Source organism: Aulonocara sp. 'chitande type north' Nkhata Bay, linkage group LG16 (genome assembly GCF_057382095.1).
Source record: "Aulonocara sp. 'chitande type north' Nkhata Bay isolate Kocher_YH1m ecotype deep benthic linkage group LG16, A_spYH_male_GT1.1, whole genome shotgun sequence".
Classification (NCBI taxonomy): Eukaryota; Metazoa; Chordata; class Actinopteri; order Cichliformes; family Cichlidae; genus Aulonocara; species Aulonocara sp. 'chitande type north' Nkhata Bay.
The window spans coordinates 29,509,293-29,530,615 of NC_141359.1; the positions used below are offsets into that span (position 1 = coordinate 29,509,293).

The 21,323-nt window shown below is 39.0% G+C and overlaps 1 protein-coding gene across 3 annotated transcripts in view; it reads left to right on the forward strand.

Moving 5' to 3' along the window:
* Window positions 1-15,900: 15,900 nt before the first annotated feature.
* The window catches only part of epha3 (eph receptor A3), a 98,470-nt gene continuing 93,047 nt past the window's right edge, over window positions 15,901-21,323 (forward strand). For all 3 annotated transcript variants that reach the window (XM_086266825.1, XM_086266822.1, XM_086266824.1), the window contains exon 1: window positions 15,901-16,063. In XM_086266825.1, coding sequence (XP_086122951.1) covers window positions 15,970-16,063 — 94 coding nt within the window. In that variant the 5' untranslated portion in view covers window positions 15,901-15,969. The remainder of the gene's footprint in view (window positions 16,064-21,323) is intronic.

Consider the following 21,323-nt stretch of genomic DNA (forward strand, 5'->3'; position numbering starts at 1 on the left):
AATAGTGCTCATAACTGTAAGACTTTCAAGGATATTAGCATACATCGACAGTGCTGTACTGCAACCATTATCATACTACTTCCTTTTTAATTGCTTATCCCAAGGTCTTATCATAATAAACAATATGATGTACAGACCATCGTTCACATTTATAATTTAACAGTCTGGAGTTAAAAGCATCAAATGGCAGTTCACATTCTACAGTTTTAATCTGCCTCCCTATAGCTTTGCAATGTGAGGACGAATGTGGATCGGTCTGCTTACTTCTGCACCGTCTCTGACCAAAACACCTCTTGAATGTTGCAAGTAACTGTCAGTAAAACAATGTTTATTTGCAGCATTTCCCACGAAAGTCATTGTTCATCATCCGCTGCTCAAAGTAAACATTTGTACACTGAAGTGAGACTCACGCTGAAGCAAACTGTACAAAGTACGGCACGCTGGTATTGTAATCAGAGGATGTAGCTGCATCCTTGTCAACCTGCGGACATATTCCTTATGTTTGCTCAGCTTCCGCTGTATAGAGCTGCCAGTCCTGATTAGTTCTGATTGGTTTCATTTGTTCCTCGGTGTTTAGACATCAATCACAGCACTTCCTTTCCTGAGATTCAGGTTCTGGTTATATTTCGTGTGTGAATCTGTCTGTGCATGTCTGTGTATATGCTTGGTTTGTAACCGTGCTGGTGGTCTGGTGTAAATCTATAGGTGATCAGAGAGAAACAAACAGAACATAAATGGCTATGAGGGGTGAAGGTGGGAGTCTGCGTGTTCTTAGTGGAAAGATGTCTAAATTTTGGCCCACTGTTCTGGCAGTATGCCTGCATATGTTTGAGCTTGCAAGATTTCAGCCAGCATGTCAGTTTTTCCATATGTTAAGCTAAATACCAGCCAGCTATATCCAAGAGGCTGTCATTGATTGGTATTACAGTGACTGTCATCTGATGAGCTAAACAGGAATTGATTAAAAAATGTGTCTATAAACTTGTTAGACATTTACTAATATAATTGTTACTATAGTGGTGATGTGGAGTTGTAAATTGAGTGTCAGATTTCTACTCTAACATCAATATAAGCACTGAAAATTACTCCTGCTGAAACTAAAAAATCTAACTAACATATTCAAGCATATTTTTTTCAGAACTTCAAGTTTACTTGGATTGATCCAATATTTGTGTGAAACCCAAAGAAGATATCAGAGTAACTCTGTGGCTGTTTATCCTTGAACAGGCAACACTCTGGCTGCCCTGATTGCTGTTATTTTGGAATGGGAAAAATGGCAATGCCCTTCCTTGGATGGCCCACAGTATGATTTATTACTTTGTTAAGAAGCAAAATAATCCTTCTTGAAGTTCTCGGCTCCCACTCAATACCTTGAAAGAAGGAGGGATGGGGTGTTAGGATGCAACTTTTGGCAAAACAAAGGGCGTGATTTTCCATGAAAGCCTGAGGAATGGTGAGGTGGGAGGCTGGCAGAAAAATAAAATAAAATGCAGCAGTAGTGTATTAAAGTGAGATCTCTGACGTGCAGCTGAATTCTTCAACTTGGCAAGGCTTGGAATGGCCTTGACTTTGAAGGATAGGAGGCAGTGAGGGAAGGAAGTGAAGAAAGACAGGACAAACCATGTGTGGAAAAAGGGGATGGTATTACCCTTCTTCGGTTAACCAAACAGGTCAACTGAGGACTTTTTTTTTTTTTTCGCTCAGTGCAATTACAATGCTGTTCTCTGTGAAACTGCCCGTGTGGTTCTGGCCCTGGCATACTCTCCAATGGATGGGAGGAAATAAAGGATGGGAGGACAGTGGAAGTATAACACTGGGTTGGCAAATTGAGCAGAATCTAAGTGGTGCCTGAGTACTCTGGCAGACAGCATGGCACCTCTAATCACATTGAATCAATCCTCTGTAGAAAGCCCAAGCCAACATCACTACCAAACTCCACCAGTCTCTCACCAGTGTTGTGCATGAGAGGGCTAGTTGAAGCTAAATTTGAAGATAGCTGTGCTCTGACCCAAGACTATTTAGCAGAAACATCTTGACTCAGAGTGATGCTGAAAACCTAGCTCAAACATTTGTTACTTTTAGGCTAGACAATTGTAATTCTGTATTAACACGCAATTCTAAAATCTTCCTGAAAAGACATGGTGAAAGTAGTAGAGGGAACTGGAAGGAGAAATTATATTTCTCTCATACTGGGAATTCTTCAATCACTCCTTATTAATTCAAGAATTTAAATTTAAATTCTTCTTCCAACATTAAAAGTGCTGCTCCCAGTTTGGACAGACATCCTCTCGACTTTTAAGATTAGGTTTATAACAGCGCTAGCACTCAATCAGTTGACCTTGAATCATCCCTGGGTTCTGTTGCTATAGCTTCAGGCTGCTGTGGGACTTCCCATGATACAGTAAGGACCGCCCCATTTTTCACTCGCCATGCATTTATGTGCCACTATTACATGCCATTACTGCATTTTCTTCTCTCTCCCATAGTGTGCATCTAGTCTTTTTCTCTTTATGTCCTTCTTTTCTCTCTTCTCTTACTGCAGGCCCATCTAAAGTTGTGATCATCACAGCCTCCAAAGCTCAAAACTGGTTATTAATGTTTTGATTATGCTATAATGGTATTCAAATCTTTTGACTTTGTTAGAATAAGCACACTGTGTTCCATGTACAACAATGTTTTCAGTTGTTGTAGCGTTCACATTTTATAACGGATTTTATATTATATTTATATAGTAAGTAACACATTTTTGAATAGCAGACCTACTTTTATGGTTTCCTTTTATTGTGTGAATCCTATTTCTTTTTGCCAAAAATCAAGGTGTTTGGATTGTAAACCTTTCAGTTATAAACAAACCCTGGTAAGTGCCTCTCACACATGACATCTCCCTGTAAGAATGTATCTCATACACTATTAGTCTATTAGTCCAGCTGATAGCAATCAGAGGACTGTCTTAAGTTTAAAAAAAAAATCTTGTCAGAGTAGTTGTAACTTTGTAAAACAACATCTTTGTTGGCATGTCAACTCATTTGAAATTAGCGAAACATTGTTTTATGTGTTAATGCCATCCCTTGTTAGGCACTCCACTGACCTGAGATAATGACTAAAGAAAGGCACCAATAGTCGTGTGCATTGTTGCACAGATTGCGAAAGAAAAGAGCACATTTGGCTTAAGGCCAGCCCCAATTAATGACAGCAGGTCTGCTGAGAAGTTACAAGAAAATAGTCATTTGGAAGCAAAGTAATGGATGCCATGATGCTAAGGTTGTGTGTCAGAGAAATTGTGCCACTGGGCCTGTGTCACAACGCTTAAGTCTGTCTAACATGCATGTGTGTGTATATTAGCTTGTGTATACACGCAAGCCAGAGACATCATGCAAATTCAGTGCACTGTGTCCTGACACTGACACGAGATACATTCAGCATTCTGCATGTTTTTGTTTTAGTGCTTGCCCTTCTCTGTTGTTACCCTCTGAACCAACAGTGATGCAATGTTGCCCTTTGGGATTATAACAGGATTTTTACAGTATGTTCACTTAAGCAAACTAGGTATGCTATACACAAGGAAGGTGCTTGCACAATTTTCACATGGGAAAAGTGTGCAAATAATTTGTGTGATGGGAATAGTGCTATGATTATTGGGCCAAGTCCATAAAGACTTGCTGCTTGTCAAGCAAAATTGGAAGCAAAAGTTGGAAGTACAATTACTTAAATTACTTTGACAAAGTAGATTTATGTGTGTGTACTGAGCACATAAGACTTAAACACAGGCCTTAATAAATCTGATTTGAATCATTTAATGCTGAGGCTGAATTTTTATCCATATTTAAGTAAAGTTTATTTACCCACTAATGTTTATATAACCTCTTACCAAATCTAAACATCTAACCTGTGCACTGATTTGGAGGTAAGCTAATTAACTGTAGCCACTGAATTTCAAGCCTACAACAAGCCTAACAAACATTACCTCACTAGTTCTGAATGTGGCCTCAGTCACACAGGCCTAGTGACCTACCTGCAACCAACTGACAACCAGGAATGTCTGTGCACTTTTGAGAGGTTGCTGGCAGTCACTATGAAATCAACTACTAAAGCCCCATTCACACAGGCATAGTGACCAATGGCAATCATTAGCACCTAGGGAAAAGCGTCTAGCCCGTGAAAAGTTGGTGAGTGCTAGGAGTCATTAGCATGAAACTAGTTGCAAAGAGATGCATTTGGTCACAAATAAAGCAATCATGAGAAGGTTTTTGATGTAGCGCCTCTTTGCAACTGATTCCATCATTCTTTATAAGGTGACAGCAACCTCCAGCAACCACACACAAATGGTCAGTGTTGTCACGTTTTAATGGCACAAATAGTTCTTTATATTATTTTTGTGTTGCATAAAAAAAAACCATCAAGATTTTAGTCACCATATTGAAATCTGTGGAAAGCTGTCAGAGTGTTTTTTATATATTCATGATTGATTATTTTTTACTGGGCAAATACTGGGCAGTTGTGGCTCAGGAGGTTGCCTAGTCCACTTGCTAAAGTGTCCTTGGGCAAGATACTGAATCCAAAGTTGCCCCTAATGTATCCATCGGAGTTTGAATGTGTAAGTGTTGAGTTAAAAAAATGGCTTGGGCATAGAAAGGTGGGTGTATGAATGTGTGTGTAAATGAGGCTTGTGCTAAAAAAGTGCTTAGACTTCTTAAAGCGCTACATCAGTAGAAGTTTATTGATCATAGGCGTACGCAGCAAAGATCCAAATACCTTTTACACTGAGGTTGTTCTTAATTTTATGTAATTTAATTTACTGTGGACACCAGTAGTGCTTGGTTTTGACCATCACAAAAAGGGATCAAATTCTAAAATTTTAAGTCACTAAACTAATCACTTGTGATATTTTTTCAAAGAAGAAGAGGAGTGGAAAGCTGTCTTCCAACGGAAACCACCTTTAGTCATTGTCGGTTTCCTATCCCTGTGCATGTTCAGTAAGACATTTGGACAAGTGAAAACAAGTATGTTACAACACAATTAACTCCTCACATTTCAATTAACAATTGAGCATAATTAACATGCCAAGAATACATCATGGTATAGCACAACTCCAAATTTTGGATCCTCACTTCTGACCTGACTATTCGCATTTCAAAAGCACTCCTTTCTAACTGCTTACCTATACAGGCATCTAATCATCCATAGAACCATAGAATGCAAAGCAAAAAATATCTCCTAATTGGGCACAGTTGCTTCATTTTTCATGTTTGTTTTTGCTTTGCAATTAGGAGCATTTCAGCTGCCAGTTGGACTGTATACTGTGTTTTTGAGGATGAGTACATGCTTCATAATTTGAATCACAGTGTATTGCAATCATCCATATATTAGAATGGATCAAACACCCTCTCCTCCCTAGAATTTCAGATATGCAAGAATAATTCATTTATGCATTCATCCGAATGAAATGAAAAACTCAAAATACCCATGATAAGCAGCTAGCTCTCAAGAAAGAGAGAGAAAGTTGTATGATTATTCTTTTCACAGAAATATTTGTAGCACCGTAGGAGGTTGGAGCCAGAAATATGCGTGTTGATAAATTTCTATGATGAGATTCAGAAACAGCTGGCTGCGCAGGGTAATTTTCTGGTTTGTTGTCTTCTCAATACTTCCCGCACTCTCTCACATGAGGTGAACGCGCACACGCTCACTCTTACACACACACATAGATATGATGCAGAAGAGAGGCGAACAAGACAAGAGAGGCACGTTGAAGTTCTCCAAAGTCCATACATGGATTCCTTCAGTGGTTTAGCTTGAAGCTATCTTGAAGCAATGTCCTGCAAAATACTCTAATCCAGGCAAATTGATGTAATCTTGTTTTTTTCTTTGTAGAGGAAAAGATGAGCCGGAGACACTTAGTCAGAGAAGCGGTGTAGGCTAAAGACAGTCAGGCCACACCTCAAGCCAGGCCAGAAACCAGACGCTAAATCACAAAGATTTGCTCAAACTCGTATTCAGCCACTGAGTGTGCTTGTTAGCAAAAGCTTGCGAATCCTTCCCCAGAATCATTTCAAAACGACTTAAACAAGACAGGAAGAGCATCAGACACGTTTTACATGAAAGAGTCACGACTGATGACTGATGAAGGTTTTCCCACTCAGTTCTCTGGTTAAATGTGCTACAAATACATTGCGCTGTTTCGTGTGTGTCATAAAGCAAAGGAGTCACAGAGTCCATTACACACGGTATTTAGAGATTAGACTAACACTGTGGTTTTGTGGCTTGAGTTGTGCTGATGGTAACCATGTGTTTCCAGAGGACATACATACTTTGACTGTGCTGACAAATAATACACTAATGCTTGCCAGCATACCTGTTCCATGATGAAGTGCCATGTGGGTTTTACGGGAACAGGCTCGGTTATGATCAGCAAAGCTAAGAGCCTTTGCCTATACTTTACTGTAGCTTTCAATAATGCCTAAATGCTTTCATGTGTCAGAACCTTTGGCAGATCATTTATTTCTTCAAAACACAAATCTGGCAAACAAATTGGTTCAAATTTCGAGAAAAGAAAATACACTGATTAGGCTTTGTTTTCAAGAGCTTAAGCTTAGAAATTCTTAGTGCAGGCACATTGAACTGGTTGTACTTAATATCTTAGAAGTGTTATTGTATAGCTAGAAAAGCATGAAAACATTCAACTCACTTGCTGTGGGAAAGCAATACGATGTGTTAATAATCATACATGGCTGTTTTTATCTGAGTGTGCAACTTAATTTGATGAGTCAGCAATGTGTAATCATGGATGTGACAACCTCTTATTATGAGTTGAGGTGATTATTTTCAACCGAACAAACACAATCACCCCCAGTCCGAGAAGCACACCAATTATTCACTTGCTCACATCAGCAACTCAGCATCACTTTCCCTCAAACGTTTTACTTTTGAGTTCTGTGGCAGAGTTTTGCTTGCTTACGCATGAACAACTGCAGTTTCTATAAAGCTTTTAATGATCCATAACTGCCCTGTAAATGTGTGTTTATAGCTGCATTCAAAGCCCCATCCAGTATGTAAAAGGTGGAGGTTTTGCACTTTTTCGGTCAACAGCGTAGCCAAAGGCAGTATTAAATCTCATAGCTTGTTAAAGTTGTTAGATGATAAGAAAAGTTTATCTTTGCTTCTGTGAAATACCATACATACTGATTCACTGTTAAAGTGAAATATATTGTGGTTAAGAAGTTTAACTAATGAATAACTATATTGTACGAAATGTCTAGCTGGGTTTCCAGTGGGCTTGTAATTTGCATTTTATGCATAGTAGCACACTCAAGAGTGTTGCCACAAACAAAACAACATTCCCGTGAGACCTCGAGTAAGAACTTAGCCCGGACATTCATAATGTTTCAACACAGGGTCTTAGTAACGCAGTTGGGATTAAATTTGTAGCTGTGCACCACACCCATAGGCTTGGTTTTCACCAGGCGTGCCAAATTGTTACAGCTCCACAGGCAAGACTAGAAGCAGATGACAGAAACTAGGGTAGTTTAGGTCTACGGCCTTGGAAAAAGGTGTTATTATTAGGATTTTCACTTTACATTCGGTTCTGTTTTAGCTTTGGCTAGGACTTGTTTTGCATCATCTGTCAAAGGGCACATTAATTTTGATGCCATTCTGTATCTGCAGCACTTTCTTCTGTGTCAGACCCCTGTTCATTTTCTTTACACGCCTAAATCAACCTTCAGTGTAAATGTTCAGTCTGCAAGAGTGTAATTTGATGAATAAGTGCTGAAATAATCATATTAATGTGATGTAATTAGGACTCACGTGACACTGTTCAGTGTCACTCAGTGCTCCAGCTGTCTTGCTTTTTGGCTCAACAGCTTGAACTGTTGTTCAGGTAACCTTATAAACAGCCATGATTAATTAGAAAGGAACACCTCATTTTGTAGCTTTGGCAGGATTCAAGCAACACGTGTGTGTGTGTGTGTGTGTGTGTGTGTGTGTGTGTGTGTGTGTGTGTGTGTGTGTGTGTGCATCTGTGTATCTTCACAAGACTTAAAACCAATAGACTTGCACGATTCACCCATCTTTGTTTTTACTGATGTGAAATGTTTACTTTAACTGTGGATCACTGTGTCTTTTACATGTTTATGGTGTGCAAATATTCAGAGACACTTTGTGCCTTTGCATTTATATATACATACACGCATGTTTGAGTATTAAAAATAAAAAGTGCAGCAACAGTCTAGACCAGACCTTCCCAAAGTGTGGGGCCCGCTCCCCCTAGCCATTGCAGGGGGCGCGGTATGAAAAGGGAAAAAAACAAAAAAACAAGGCTTGGACACTGCTAGCACGGGGCGCTCACACAAACGCAAAGCAGGAGATGAAGCATAGTTGAATATGTTTCCAAACCAACTTCATTCTAAGCCAAAGACTAGAAAATATGGTGAAGCATATTTTCCCTTTGGTTTCACCTGCACAAGTGCCAAGGTAGGTCTCTTCTGCATAATTGGTTTTCCCTTGGTCGGGAGCACACGCTGGGCTCTCCAAATCACGGGCAAAAAGTATCCCACATTCTTGATTTTTAGTTCACAAACACTTGTAATGACTAACTACTCCTGACATTTTGGAGATGTTAGCTCTTTACACAGTAAAGTTACAGCGGGATACAAATAATATCAGGCTGACCCTGCCATGATTTGTTCCTCCGGTTCAAATCACAGACAAACAGTATCCCACAGCTGTTTATGTTTTTAAACCCATTTTGCACAGAGAGGCATTTTTTGAAAAATGTATTGATAGCAATGTTGAATATTATTACACAGGAAAAAAACAATTGCACCTAAAGTAATTACATCGTGATGCCTCAGCCTTTCTAAATGGAGGGACAGTAACTGCCCATGTTTATGTAAGCATGTAAAACCTGAAGATAGAGACAAAATACTGTTAATCTGACTAGCTGCCATTCTGCAGTTCATCTCATGTAAACAATAACGCGGCGCACAGCGTGACGTGAAAAAGGCACATACCTTTGACGTTGCGTGACGAACTCTGTATTCCTCGTCCACACCTAAAGGCAAAAAAGGAGTTTTAAAAAATCTCAGTTTTTGGTGATTTGAAATGCCGTTTACGTGTGAACGAAACAGCTGCATTTTCAAAAATACCCGTGTAGGTGCGAACGTAGCGTAAAAGAGTTAGTAGTTTGTTTTCTTACTACCTGTAATTTATTGCAGATTACTTGTATTTGCTTAATTGTTTACTGTTTGAGGTGTGAAATAAACCGCAATGGAGCAAAATATGGGTGTGTGTGGTTGGAGGATGTGTTTGTACGTGCGCTGGGGGGGGGTGGGGGGAAATTTTTCTTGTAAAACAAAGGGGGGCCTAGCAAAAAAAGTTTGGGAACCACTGGTCTAGACAACAACAGCAACAAAGATGCACCAATGAAAGTGACAAGTCTGTAGAGCCATTAGCCAATTAGCAGCTATTATGGAAGCTGTGCAATGTTGATACACACTCACGCGCACAACTTCAGGGCCTGTACTCTATCATCTGTATAATTAAGGTGCTTTTCTCCTGAATATTTTAGTTAAGTGTCTCTGCAACAGTGCAGCAACAAGCCTTCTTTGAGCTGTCTTCTCACTGAAGTATGCTGCTCTCAGAGTGAAACCATTAGAAATCACACAGACTACACAGGCGTGATTACAATTATTCATTCGATAACATTATGTTGGTTAGACCTTCACATTGAACATTTTTACACTGAGATTTAAAATGCAATCTAACTACACTCTGAAAGAATAATCAGTGGAAATACAGACTTTTATTACTGATTCCTTCTAAATAGTTATTGTTTATTAAAACTAAATACCAGAGATGCAAAATGCTAAACTTTTCAAGTAAAGAATTTTAAAAAGAGTGGATTTGTTTAGGAAGTGGAGTGCACTGCCGTCCAGGTCTCATTTGGCATAGTTATAAAACCTGTCTTGGGGGGGTGGGAGGCATGTGTGTTGGGGTGTGCAGAAGTTTAATCCTAGCAGATGGAGGAGGATTGGTATCCAAGGCAATACTGGCAGAAGGAACGTTATAGGGAGTGAGATGGGAGTAAGGATGCTGTCTTTCAAAGGTTGAATAAAACTGGTTCTAATATGAACACATTGTTGTATCAGGACAGAGCCGTCTCCGCGTAGCCCACAAAACACAACCCTTTCATTCCCTTGAGCTAATTATCTCAAGCAGTATTTGGCCTGAACTCTTATGTTGCAACACCATGAAATGAGTTTATTATTACAGTAAAATTAGTGATCAAGTGCTTCACAGGAGGGTTTTCTTTTCTTTTTTTCGCCTGTGGAAACAATAGATTTTTCACATATGAAGCCGAAACAGCTTTTCAGTTTGAGTTGAGTTGGAGATAGCATGCATATGATCATTATTTTACATATTTATTTATTTTGCGTATTATAAAATCATAAAGGAGTGCAGAAGTAAATATAATTGGATTAGTTATGGATTCATATTCATTAAATTTCAAGTACATGTATCATCGGGGCAGTTTTAAACATTTACAGCCAACTCCTTGAATGTCTCCAAAACACAGTCGAGGCCGTGCGTGTGTGTGCATATGCATGTGTGTGTGAGAGAGGGAGCAGAAAGAAAAAAGTAAAAGGAGAGAGAGGAAACTTTCTTTCTGAGTTTCAGAAAGAAAGTTTCTGTCAGCATGTTTGGATTTTTGTGTCTCCTCGTGACAAAACCTCAATGCCATCAAGGAGACCATGTTGTTTCCTCGCTCTCTAATTACCGGCTCTTATGGTCTAGCCTTGTTTAGTTGTCCTACAGTAAATAAACCCTTATGTCAGACTGTTTAGTTTCGAGCAATTCTTTAGCTAAATATGCTGCCAGGTGGGACTGAGTTTTTGTGTACATTCTTTTAGAGGAAAAAAGTATCCACATGTATGTCACTGTGTTCCTTGTTGCTAACGTATACGGTAGACATACATGAGTAAAGCTGTTAGCTGTAGCAAATTCATGACGGATTTGCTTTCCCAAGGGAGAATCCTCAGGCATGTGGGAAGTTATGTGTTTGTCATTTTGCTAGTTAATTAGTTTGAAATGGTCTGTACGCAACAGCAACACAAGCCGCTCTCTGACAGTTTACGTCTGTATAAAACTTAATTGCATCAGCAAATTATTTTGAGGAAAACCAATTACCTTTTTAATGAATCTAATAACAAAATTCCTTTAACTAACATTTTCATAAAGCCACACATATGCATCAGTAATATATTCATTGACAATATCTCTTTTTACATTTGTAGAAACTTAAGAAAAACGGAATATATTTGAAATCTTTTGTCATCTTTCGGCTTGGTTAAGCTGTGAGAAAGATGTTTATATTGGCCCAAGGCATGTCTTATTTATTTGATATTTAAGATTACATTTATTTTCTTAAACATGAAGTGTTTTTGTCTCGCAAATCTAACCACTGAGGGAACTCCCAGGTTTCCTTGTTTGGTGAGAGTTGTGCAACTTGTGCACACCTGACATCCACTCCTTATCACCCCCTGCTGACAACATAACATGCCAATGCATTCATTCACATAACAAGGTTAACCAGCCAGCAATTATGTTGCAACCAAATGTAATCATAAGTGAAAAAAAAAGAAAACAAAAAGTAGGGAACAGGTTTGACCAACAATACCCACTTTGGCTATGTAGTCAGAGAAAAGAGGTGAGAAAGAAGAGGAAAGACAGAGAGAGGCGGGAAATAAAAATAAACCATTTCCACACGGTTTCATTTACAAGTAACTGTTTTTTTTTAATTAAAAAAGTTAAAAACTAGCAGAAATTCCTTGTCTCAATAAAAGGTAATTGAAATGTCATGTCTCAAAATACCGAAGGAAAGACAGAAAGGAAGGAAACTTTTGCACATGTTTACTTTATATGGGATTAAAAAATGCATAAGTGCTTCAGAGGGTTAAACACACCAGTTCTTTCTGTCTTCTTTCTGATTTTTTTTTTTTTTGGCATCATTCTGTAACTGATCTCAAACCAGGAACATCCCCTGGACAGTCCAAAGCATTCGCTTGCAGCAATTTTACAAGATTGGGCTGGAAATTGTTTATATGTCTTAAGCAATACTTTGAATAGAGCAACATAGCGTTGCCCTGCAGTATTGGTCCTTTGATTTTAGTTAAAGACTTTTTGTCTAACACTGGTTTTGTGCTACATGAGTGGACACAGATTTAACCGATACTTGCACCAAAGCAGAAACAAGCCAGTCAAGAGTCATGCAGGAAAACATAGGAAATTAATGATAAACTGAAGAGCATGCCGATTTCTGCAAGAGCTCCATATAGTTTGAGGTTTTGTTGATGGGAACTGTTTATTGACAGTGTTAACAGAGAACAATAGTCACATTTAACAACCAGTCTTTTTCCTATTTATATCAAAACAAACTCACGAAACAACTGAAAAATCTGCCCCAACATGATTTATAAATTTGGCCTTGTCACCCCCACCCACTAAAGTGTGACAGTAGAGGACATGATCATGAGTGGATGTGGAAAGACGCCTTGCTCTGCTTCACTCTGTCATGGCTGGTCATTCAGACTTATCAGAGCCATCTCTCTCTAAGGGTAAGAGTGGGGGGATTTACCACATGAACCATAACCCAATTATTCATTGGTGCAAATCCAGGAAATGGAGGGGCAGTTGGGTTTTTGTTTAGTTGTGTAGTTAGACACACTCAACTGAACACATTCTTCATACGATAAGAGTGAATGCTCCATGTGTGATGCTGTAATTAACGTCTTTTCCCAGCATAAAGATTTCCTTTCCTTGATCTTAGATCACAGACATTCACGGGGAATTGGTTGCATCTGTGAAAAACACGAAGGTTTTTGTAATCAGATGCTTCGACTCCCTTTAATCAACTTTTAATAAATTTGACACCATCAGCAAATTCAAGACGGGGAATAATCCTGTCTATACTACGTTGTTTTCAGTACATTCAAAGAAATATTGCACCTCCATTCAATTTCTGATAGCAAGCTGACACATGGTACTGTCGAACAAATGTTACTTTAAAAACAAATATTAGTATTTCTCTTTAATGGATGCATAAAATTTTTTAGTTGTGTTCTTCTAGTCCACATGAGTATAATATTGTAAATAATCCTTCTAAGAAAATAAAAGGATGGGGGGGAAAGGGTGAAAGGTTGTGGTGCTGGCAATGGTAAGAAAGCCTCCGTGGTATGATGTTTGGTGTGGGGAGGATAGTGTTACATGCCAGCAGCCTGCTGGCTTCTCCTCCTGCTGTACGCTGTGCGTATGGAGGAATGTGCCGTCTGAGAACCACAGGGAGGAAGAGAGTACTGACAGCAAGCAATAATCACAGTCAGCTTTTCTGTTTGTTTGTTTGTTTGCATGTATGTTACTGCATAAGAAGGCCAAGTCTTGGAGGCTTCAAAGCTGCTTCTAAAAAACATCTGTTCTATGAGTTTGGAACGCTAAAACAGCCTTGTCAGAGCACATGATGACTTACAATTGCGGCTTTAAATCAATATTTTCCTCCATCTCATACTGGATTGTTCCACTGGCAAGAGTTCAAGATGGACAAGCGCTCATTGAGAAGGGGGGGGGGGGGGGGGATGCTGGAGTGGATAGATGGGAGGCACCCATTGCATTCTTTCAATTCACCACAATCAGAAACAGATTTCCAGCAATTAGTCTGAACTAACTTGCAGGTTTATTGACTAAAAACATAGTGACAGTGCCTCTCAGACGACCAAATGAAAACGATAACTACTAATTGTGTTTGACTGTCAGAATGAAGATCCTTTAAATGCCAAGTTATAATCTTAGTCACTTAGAACTTGAATTTGTTCACATTCTTTTCATTCTAATGGGAGTTTGCCATTGTGCTCTTTTGTGGCAGCAGTGACTTTGGTGTCTAAAAGAAATAAAATCCTTTCCAGATTTGAGTATAATTCATCTAATATTCTACAAACATGCAGAATGAAAAAAATAAAAGGAGATTCTGCTGTGAAGCTAAAGCCTGTAAACTGTAAGCCCAGAATGACCATCCTTTGAATTGATTGCTAGCTGTGGGGCCTCTTGTATTAATCTCGTTCAGTGTGTAATAAGTGAATTAGTGGGATGTAGAAGATGATATATGACAAAGGCTGGCATGTCTAAAACCTGCTGTAAATCCACATGCCACAGTCACTTAATAATGCAGTCAGAGACCTCCTGGCATCATTCTTCACTGTATCCATTGACAACCTGAAGCTCATAAATTTCTCTGGTGGTTTTTTAAGCTGACTGCTAAGTTATTATTGTTTCTAATATTTAGGTTAAATATACTGCAAACTAACAACTGATTTACCGAAGGATGGTTTAACATCCTACAAGCTACATAACTCACTGAGCTCGACAGATGGCGAAATTAAAACTGCTGTCCTTGATTTGCAGGATTGTGTTATATATGCAATAATTTAATGGCGCAAATGTTATTCTAAAGCTGTGAAATCTGTAGGTTTGTTGACATCACATTTAGCTGTGTGTTCAGTGGTTTGTTTTAAAGTTTAGTTTAATTCAGTGACTCCATATTATTATCATTACTTCAACTGGGTACTATATTCCTTAGCAGCCTTATTTGTAAATTAAACCTTCAATAGAGGCTAAAACAATATTTATTTTTATTTGATTTAAGATGAATGTATGACAGGATAAAAGATATTTCATCAGTAAACTGATAAAATGATTTATATTCACAAGCAGATATTTCAAATCCAAGTGAAGCGGCATTGTTTCTCTGTGTGTGCTATGTCCTTTAACTTTTCCCATACATCACAAGCCTTCAACCCCCCACCACAACAGCTGGCGTCTCAGCAAGTGCCATGACGTTACACTGCCACCCCAGCCTCTCAGTATACGTCAAGTATTGTGGTGTCAGGGGCCCCTAATGGCCTTCAAAGTAAAATGCAGACAGTAGAACGAAATACACATACGACATATGTCCTTCAGCACAAAGATAAATAAAATTTCATCCTACTGTGGGTGAGTATTACAACATGGAAAACAGTATAAACAAATAGGTATTTTGGTTCTTCAGAATTATATGTTTATATAGTATGAATTATAGGTTAAACATAGCTAGAAGCTTAAATATAATATAAATTTGTCAATGTTATATTACAAAACAGCCGCATAATATGACAAAACAATTGTGTTTGTACCCTTATTTAATAATCCTGTGTGACTCACTGTTCTTTTGCACTTTTGCAGTGCTTTACAGTTTTTGCCAAAGCAGGATTGACACCATAACATCATACTGTTGTCTGCCTCAGTTTCCAGTTTAAAAACAAGAGGTCACTAAAAGTCAAAGCTTAAACCAAAACGAACAAATAAATTAAAGTATGGCCTTTAACCACAGACTTTATGTTATTTATATATTTAATAAATAAATAAAGTTTCTCATGGTGCTTATGTGGCTTTGTTTAAACACGGGCTCACACTGCATTTTCATTCATAATAGTAACTGAGCCAAATGTAATCCATTATGATCAGATATTTTGGGAGAGAATAAACACTCTTTAAGTGTAAGGAAAGATTTGGTAAAAGAAAACATAGTGCAGACTGTTGTTTCTAGATAAACCCATTACGTTTATCTCAGCCCCTGCTCTCCATTCGAATTGATTCATGTTACAGATTTCGGTGAAATAGACGATAAAATACGCTGAACTGCTGAATTCGTCATTCTTTTTTTTTCTTTCTTTTTCTTTTTTAAAGACGCCTGTGGTAGAAATTCTAAAATGACCTGTGATGAACTTGAACGCTGTTTTGATGTATGTAAGACTCTGTAGGACCCAGCGGAAAACTCCTCCAACCGGAGGGAGACGGAGCAAGAGAGAGTGAGAAAGCTGAGTGGGGAGAAGACGTTCCCAGATTAGTCAGTGGCTTCATGGAGTTATGTGTCTCTGATCCGCCGCCATGGATTGCAATCCGCGATCACTCCTTTTCGTTTTACTTCTTTTGTTGTCCTGCGTTATCCCCGCGTTTCCCGTCTTCTATCCCCCCAATGAAGGTAAGGGAACTCAGGCTGCGGACATGTGTGTTTGTGTGTATGTGCGCACTTGTGTTTATGTATGAATGGTGCGCTACGGCACGTATCGCGGTCAGAGCTGTGCGCTCGTCGAGGGCTTACTGTCTAAATTATAGTCTCAAAAATCAAAGGACTATCCAGAGCGAATCACGGTGACACCGGACATCACCGATAAAACTGGATCAGATCGCCAGCAGATAGTAATAATCAGAGAGTAAACTTGAATCCAAATCCGAACAAGCCAGACAAGGTAGCGCGATTTCCGATAATTTGGCTAAGATGACTTAATAGTTTTCAAATACAGATGAATAAACTAAGTGATGTCGAGACAGCTCCCAAAGACGCGTGATTGTGGGACGAATGGACGTAAAGAAACTCCGATATTTGTGTTTATATGAGATGTGCGTGTCTGTCTGTTTTACCCAAGAATCCATTTGGGGTAGACGCCCCAGTTACTGGGTAACTGTGAGCTTAACTCAGTTTTAAGGCAATAAATAGAATATGAGAATATTCGCATAGTGCGTAAAAACGTGGCTGCTTTTTTAATGGGTTCGACTCGAATAAAGATTAAGTCTATCTTTGTGATCATGTAAATCTGCAGTTTCACGACTTTTTTAAAAGTTGCATTTAAAGCCGATTTCATGATAAATGAGCGACAAAGACGTTGCACTTTATCTCTCTTTAGGTCTTGGTCGCTTTCTAGGCGAATATAAGCTTGTGGCAGTATTTTGAAGCCGGGGCAGAAAAAGGCTACGGTAGACACGTCCACTAGCAGCACAGTCATTTATTCAAACATATGAAACTAAACTACAAACAATAAAGAAAGGGAAAAAAAACCTTTACACAACAGAGGGAGATTTGGTTTGAACTTTGTAAATTATTGGTTTACATCCTGACATCTTTAAAACTTTAACATGTTCGGGTCAAAGTGTGTGTATGTGTGTGTGTTAAGCAGGGGCAGTAAATGCAAATGCACTCTGAGGATGAGCTCCAACCCTTAGCACTCCACAAGAGACAGAAAAAAATGTAATTGAGTTTATTTTTAATGTCCAGTTCTCTGTGGTTTATGTCACATCAAGTAAGGGATAATGTTTAAAGTTATTCTGGGTAAAAGTCCGAAAGAAAAAATGAAAAATGAGTCTGTAAATGTGAATAGAACCTATTAACACGATAGCCATCTAAATGGTGCTTTATGTGAATTATCAGCACAAAGGTCTCAGTTTAGGATACCCAACAGTTTAAACCTTAATGGCGAGAAAGTAATGGAATCCGTCCGTATACTGTAGATGTTTCAGTTTACACCACAGTAATTGAATGTTCAGAGACAAACCCACCCCGTGTAAACTTCCAGATCAAGGCTGATGTTGTTGGAGAAGTTTGGAAAGTTTTGGACGTTAGTTTGTAGGTCACGCCAAAGGATCTGTTTTATAATCCAACGATTATCAAACTAAAAGTTTCACTTGTCGCGCACTTAATAAATGAATTAATTCATCAGGCCAGTCACATTTCAGTGGATTTTCTTCTGACCCTATAAGTTTTGTGATTTCTTTTAAGCCATCAAGCCTAAAATCAATGTTTTCTTAACGAAAAATGTTTGTGGAATGTAAACCATTCATTTGATGCAAAAAAAAAAAAAAAAAAGACTGTCCCCTTTTTTATGCACAGCATTTGGTGTCTGGGAAATATATCTCCTTAGTTGTTAACGCAATGCAAGAGAGCATACGATTTAATTTATGGTGTTTGACACGAAGGCATGGGTCGGGAAAATGTGCAGTTCTGTGGTGAAGCAAAAAAAAAAAAAAAATAGAAAAGAGTCAAAGCCACCCAGGCCTAATGCAAATCCACATATAAGCATTTGATTGAAAAATAAGACTGGTGAAGTTTTAGTTTGGCTCACGATGGTAAAAAAATAAGCAAATACACATTGACCCTAAAAAAAATACACACAATTCCACTGGTAGGAGTGTGTTAGTATTTTATTGTGCGTTTGGAGGAAAGGGAGAAAGTGAGACGATACAGAACGCGGAGTGAGTGGGGCGGGGGATAATTTAAGAGTTTAGGATAAACGTGTAATTTATACGAGTGAATATCAGAGAGAAAAGAAACGATGAGAAGACACACACACACACACAAACAGATAAACTAACTAAACAGTTTGCATGTTAGCTGGAACAGGGAAAGTGTCAATACAATGAAGAAATCAGGCAATTACGTTCGCCCTCCAGAGTCATAAATCAGCCAGAGAGTGTCAGTATCGAGCTGCCTCGTCTATACAGCACATTGTATAGAAATTCATATAGACTTGTACACCACAAATATGAAGACGACAAAGACGTTTTGAATCACTTAAGCGCTGTTTCTCCGGTTCGGGTTAAAAGTTAAACAGATGGAAACACACGTCTGTTTTGGTCAACTTTGACAGTCCTCACGATGAAAGAGAACTCATATCGATCATTAATTTCTACAAGTAACAAAGTAGAAAAACATAGTAATTTACTACAAACCTTAGAATGAGGTCCACACACATTTTTTTCCGTGACACAAAAGAAAATCAGAGGTATAATCACAGAGTATATATGCACTTAAAGGGCTTTCTTGGATCTTTCTTAATCTTTATTTAGATCATAAACTTTTGCTTTAAAAATAAAGCAGACAATAAACACGCTGGAAAGCTGTACCAATTTTGAAAATACTGATTTTCATAAACATAATGTGACGAATTCGAAGACACTCTTTTTTCATGATCTTTTACGTTGAACTGTAGGTCACTGTTTACACGACCGAAACATAACGTCACTTTTACAGGCTTTATTTTTTATTTCACGCCAATAAGTTGAAGGTGATAAAATCTACCCTGGCGCAGAGATTATAAAACAGTCCACTTGACCATGGGGGGCTGTTTGTACGTTTAAAACTCGATGGCCATAAAAACATCTTCTGTGACTTCGCTGACGTCTTACTGTAGTTTATATAAGCTATCAGTAAATTAGGAAATGAATCAAGTGCGTTATAACAAGTAAAGGAAAAAAAAGCATCAGGATAGAAAAGAAACCTCAAGTTTAAAAGGATGACGACAAACTTATGATGTTTTCCTCGCGTCTGTACTTCGTTGAATTTTCCGTCTCCGCACCGCACCTCAGCAAGCATTTTTATTTAATTTTACTGTGTGGTTTTCATTAGGTCTTAATGATCCCGTAAAACTTTAGGAAAAGTTTAAGGAAATACAGAGAAACGCCTCAGTAATAGATTTCAGCGGAGAGGATTCATTTTCACTTTGAGAAGCCTTTGAGGAGACTTTGTGCTGACATTAGCTATCCGATATCGTTTAAATTCCACATAATTAGAAGAAAAAATATCTAAAGTTTCGAAAGTCATTAGTTTCTATGATGTGGTGCAGCATGTCCTTCTAGGTGGTGTAATGCTGGCTCGCTGCGGGATGTCCGGAGGCCTCTGGTATTTTTAGTCGGCGTTAGGGAGGCTTGGCCCGGAGAGCCCGGCTCAGCAGTCCCGCTGGGGCTGATGTGCGTCTCAGAGCGATGGTACTTTTCAGAGGGGATGGAAATGTGCGCAGACGCAAAATACCCCTCACTCCCGTCCCCATGTATTCTAAATGCCTATATTTATATGTGTATGCTGACCGAAGGGTGTCATCCTCATTTTAACGTTTCATCTTCAGAGTTAGGCGAAAAAAATCCGTATTTAGGGAGACTACATGTGTAGATATACAGTACGTGGTCATGGTGTGCAGGAGTGCTCTATGCCTTTATGTCTGTGTAAATTATATGAGAAAGAAAGAAAGAAAGAAAGAAAGAAAGAAAGAAAGAAAGAAAGAAAGAAAGAAAGAAAGAAAGAAAGAAAGAAATGGGAGCAGAGGGGCTGGGCAAGCAGCAGCAACATCAGACAGAGCGACTCTGCTCTTGAATAATTCATAATGGGAGGTGAACACTTCACCCTTTAACACAGACACAAGTCGCTTGCTTTGCCTGCACTGCGGCCTGCCAACCTTCAGATGCATGGAACCAGGCTGCAAAGCATCATCCACTCTTTCAAATAGCAGATATTGATAGATAAGGACATGTGTTCTATGCTATTCTATTATGGAGGAAGCTGATTCTTTGGTCATGCCCCTCTCCTTAGTCTCTGACTGACTGACTCTTCTTTCTCCCCTCTAACATCAGCTGTGAAATATGTGGCTGCAGTGGAGAACTATTTCATGAGATTTTGTATTGTACAGTTATTATTTTCATCTGAGCCGTTACTCATGGTAACACTGGCATCAGAAAAAGTACCCTTTCTTGCTTTGTTTGCTACAGTGTTCAACACATAATATGCCAAGCGATATAGGTCACCAGCAAGTGAAAAAAGGATGTCTTCCATTCCTCGGGGCTAGGGTTATGAGTGTGGGCGTTTGATGGTGACCTTAGTTTGCTTTATATATTGATTCACCTGTTTCTACCTCTGTGATGTTTTGCTCCCTCCCAGACAGGCTGGCTGAGTTTGCTATTAATACTCGTAGTTCCCGTTTAGAGGCACTCCCTGTTGGGGCAGGGGCTATATGCTTGGCTGACGCTAGCTTGCTAACTGACTGTGTGTGTGTGTGTGTGTGTGTGAGAGAGAGAGAGAGAGAGTAAAAAGACTGTCAGCAAATGTTGATGTGTGCACTTGTGTTTGCTTGAATGCGCATGTGTGAGAAAAACTGCACGTTTTGGTCAGGTTCTACAAAAAATGAATGCATACAGTAGATGTGCGTGTCCATGTCCAACTACATCATGTGCTTGCAAACGCTTTCCTTTGGAGGATTTCATGTGTTGGCATCATTTGACTACCTCTCAGTATATAGCGTTTTTTGTGTTTCAGAGTATCTCAGTTCTTCTTGCTTCTTAGTTGAGGATGCGTCCTTTGTGTTTGTTGTGCTTTGCATGTATTTGTGAACGTACATGCATTTGTGCGCATGTGTGGGTACTGATTTCTTCAGCCAAGTGCAGCTGGAGGGGGCTTTTTACTCCTGCGATATGAGAGCTGTCTAATTTTCTGCTCTCAAATTCCCTCACTCGGCTCAATTTGAGTGTTGGGCTCGGCTCGTTGAGAAATGTAAATTGGAAGCAATGGCCCTGGATGCTGAGCTGCTATTATCTGACATGAACAGATAGCTTCATTAAACTCTAATATGAATGTGTCCACTGCCACTCAACTGGCTCAGCGGTTTAGCATGACTGCAGCTCAGGTGAACATCTATTGTGTT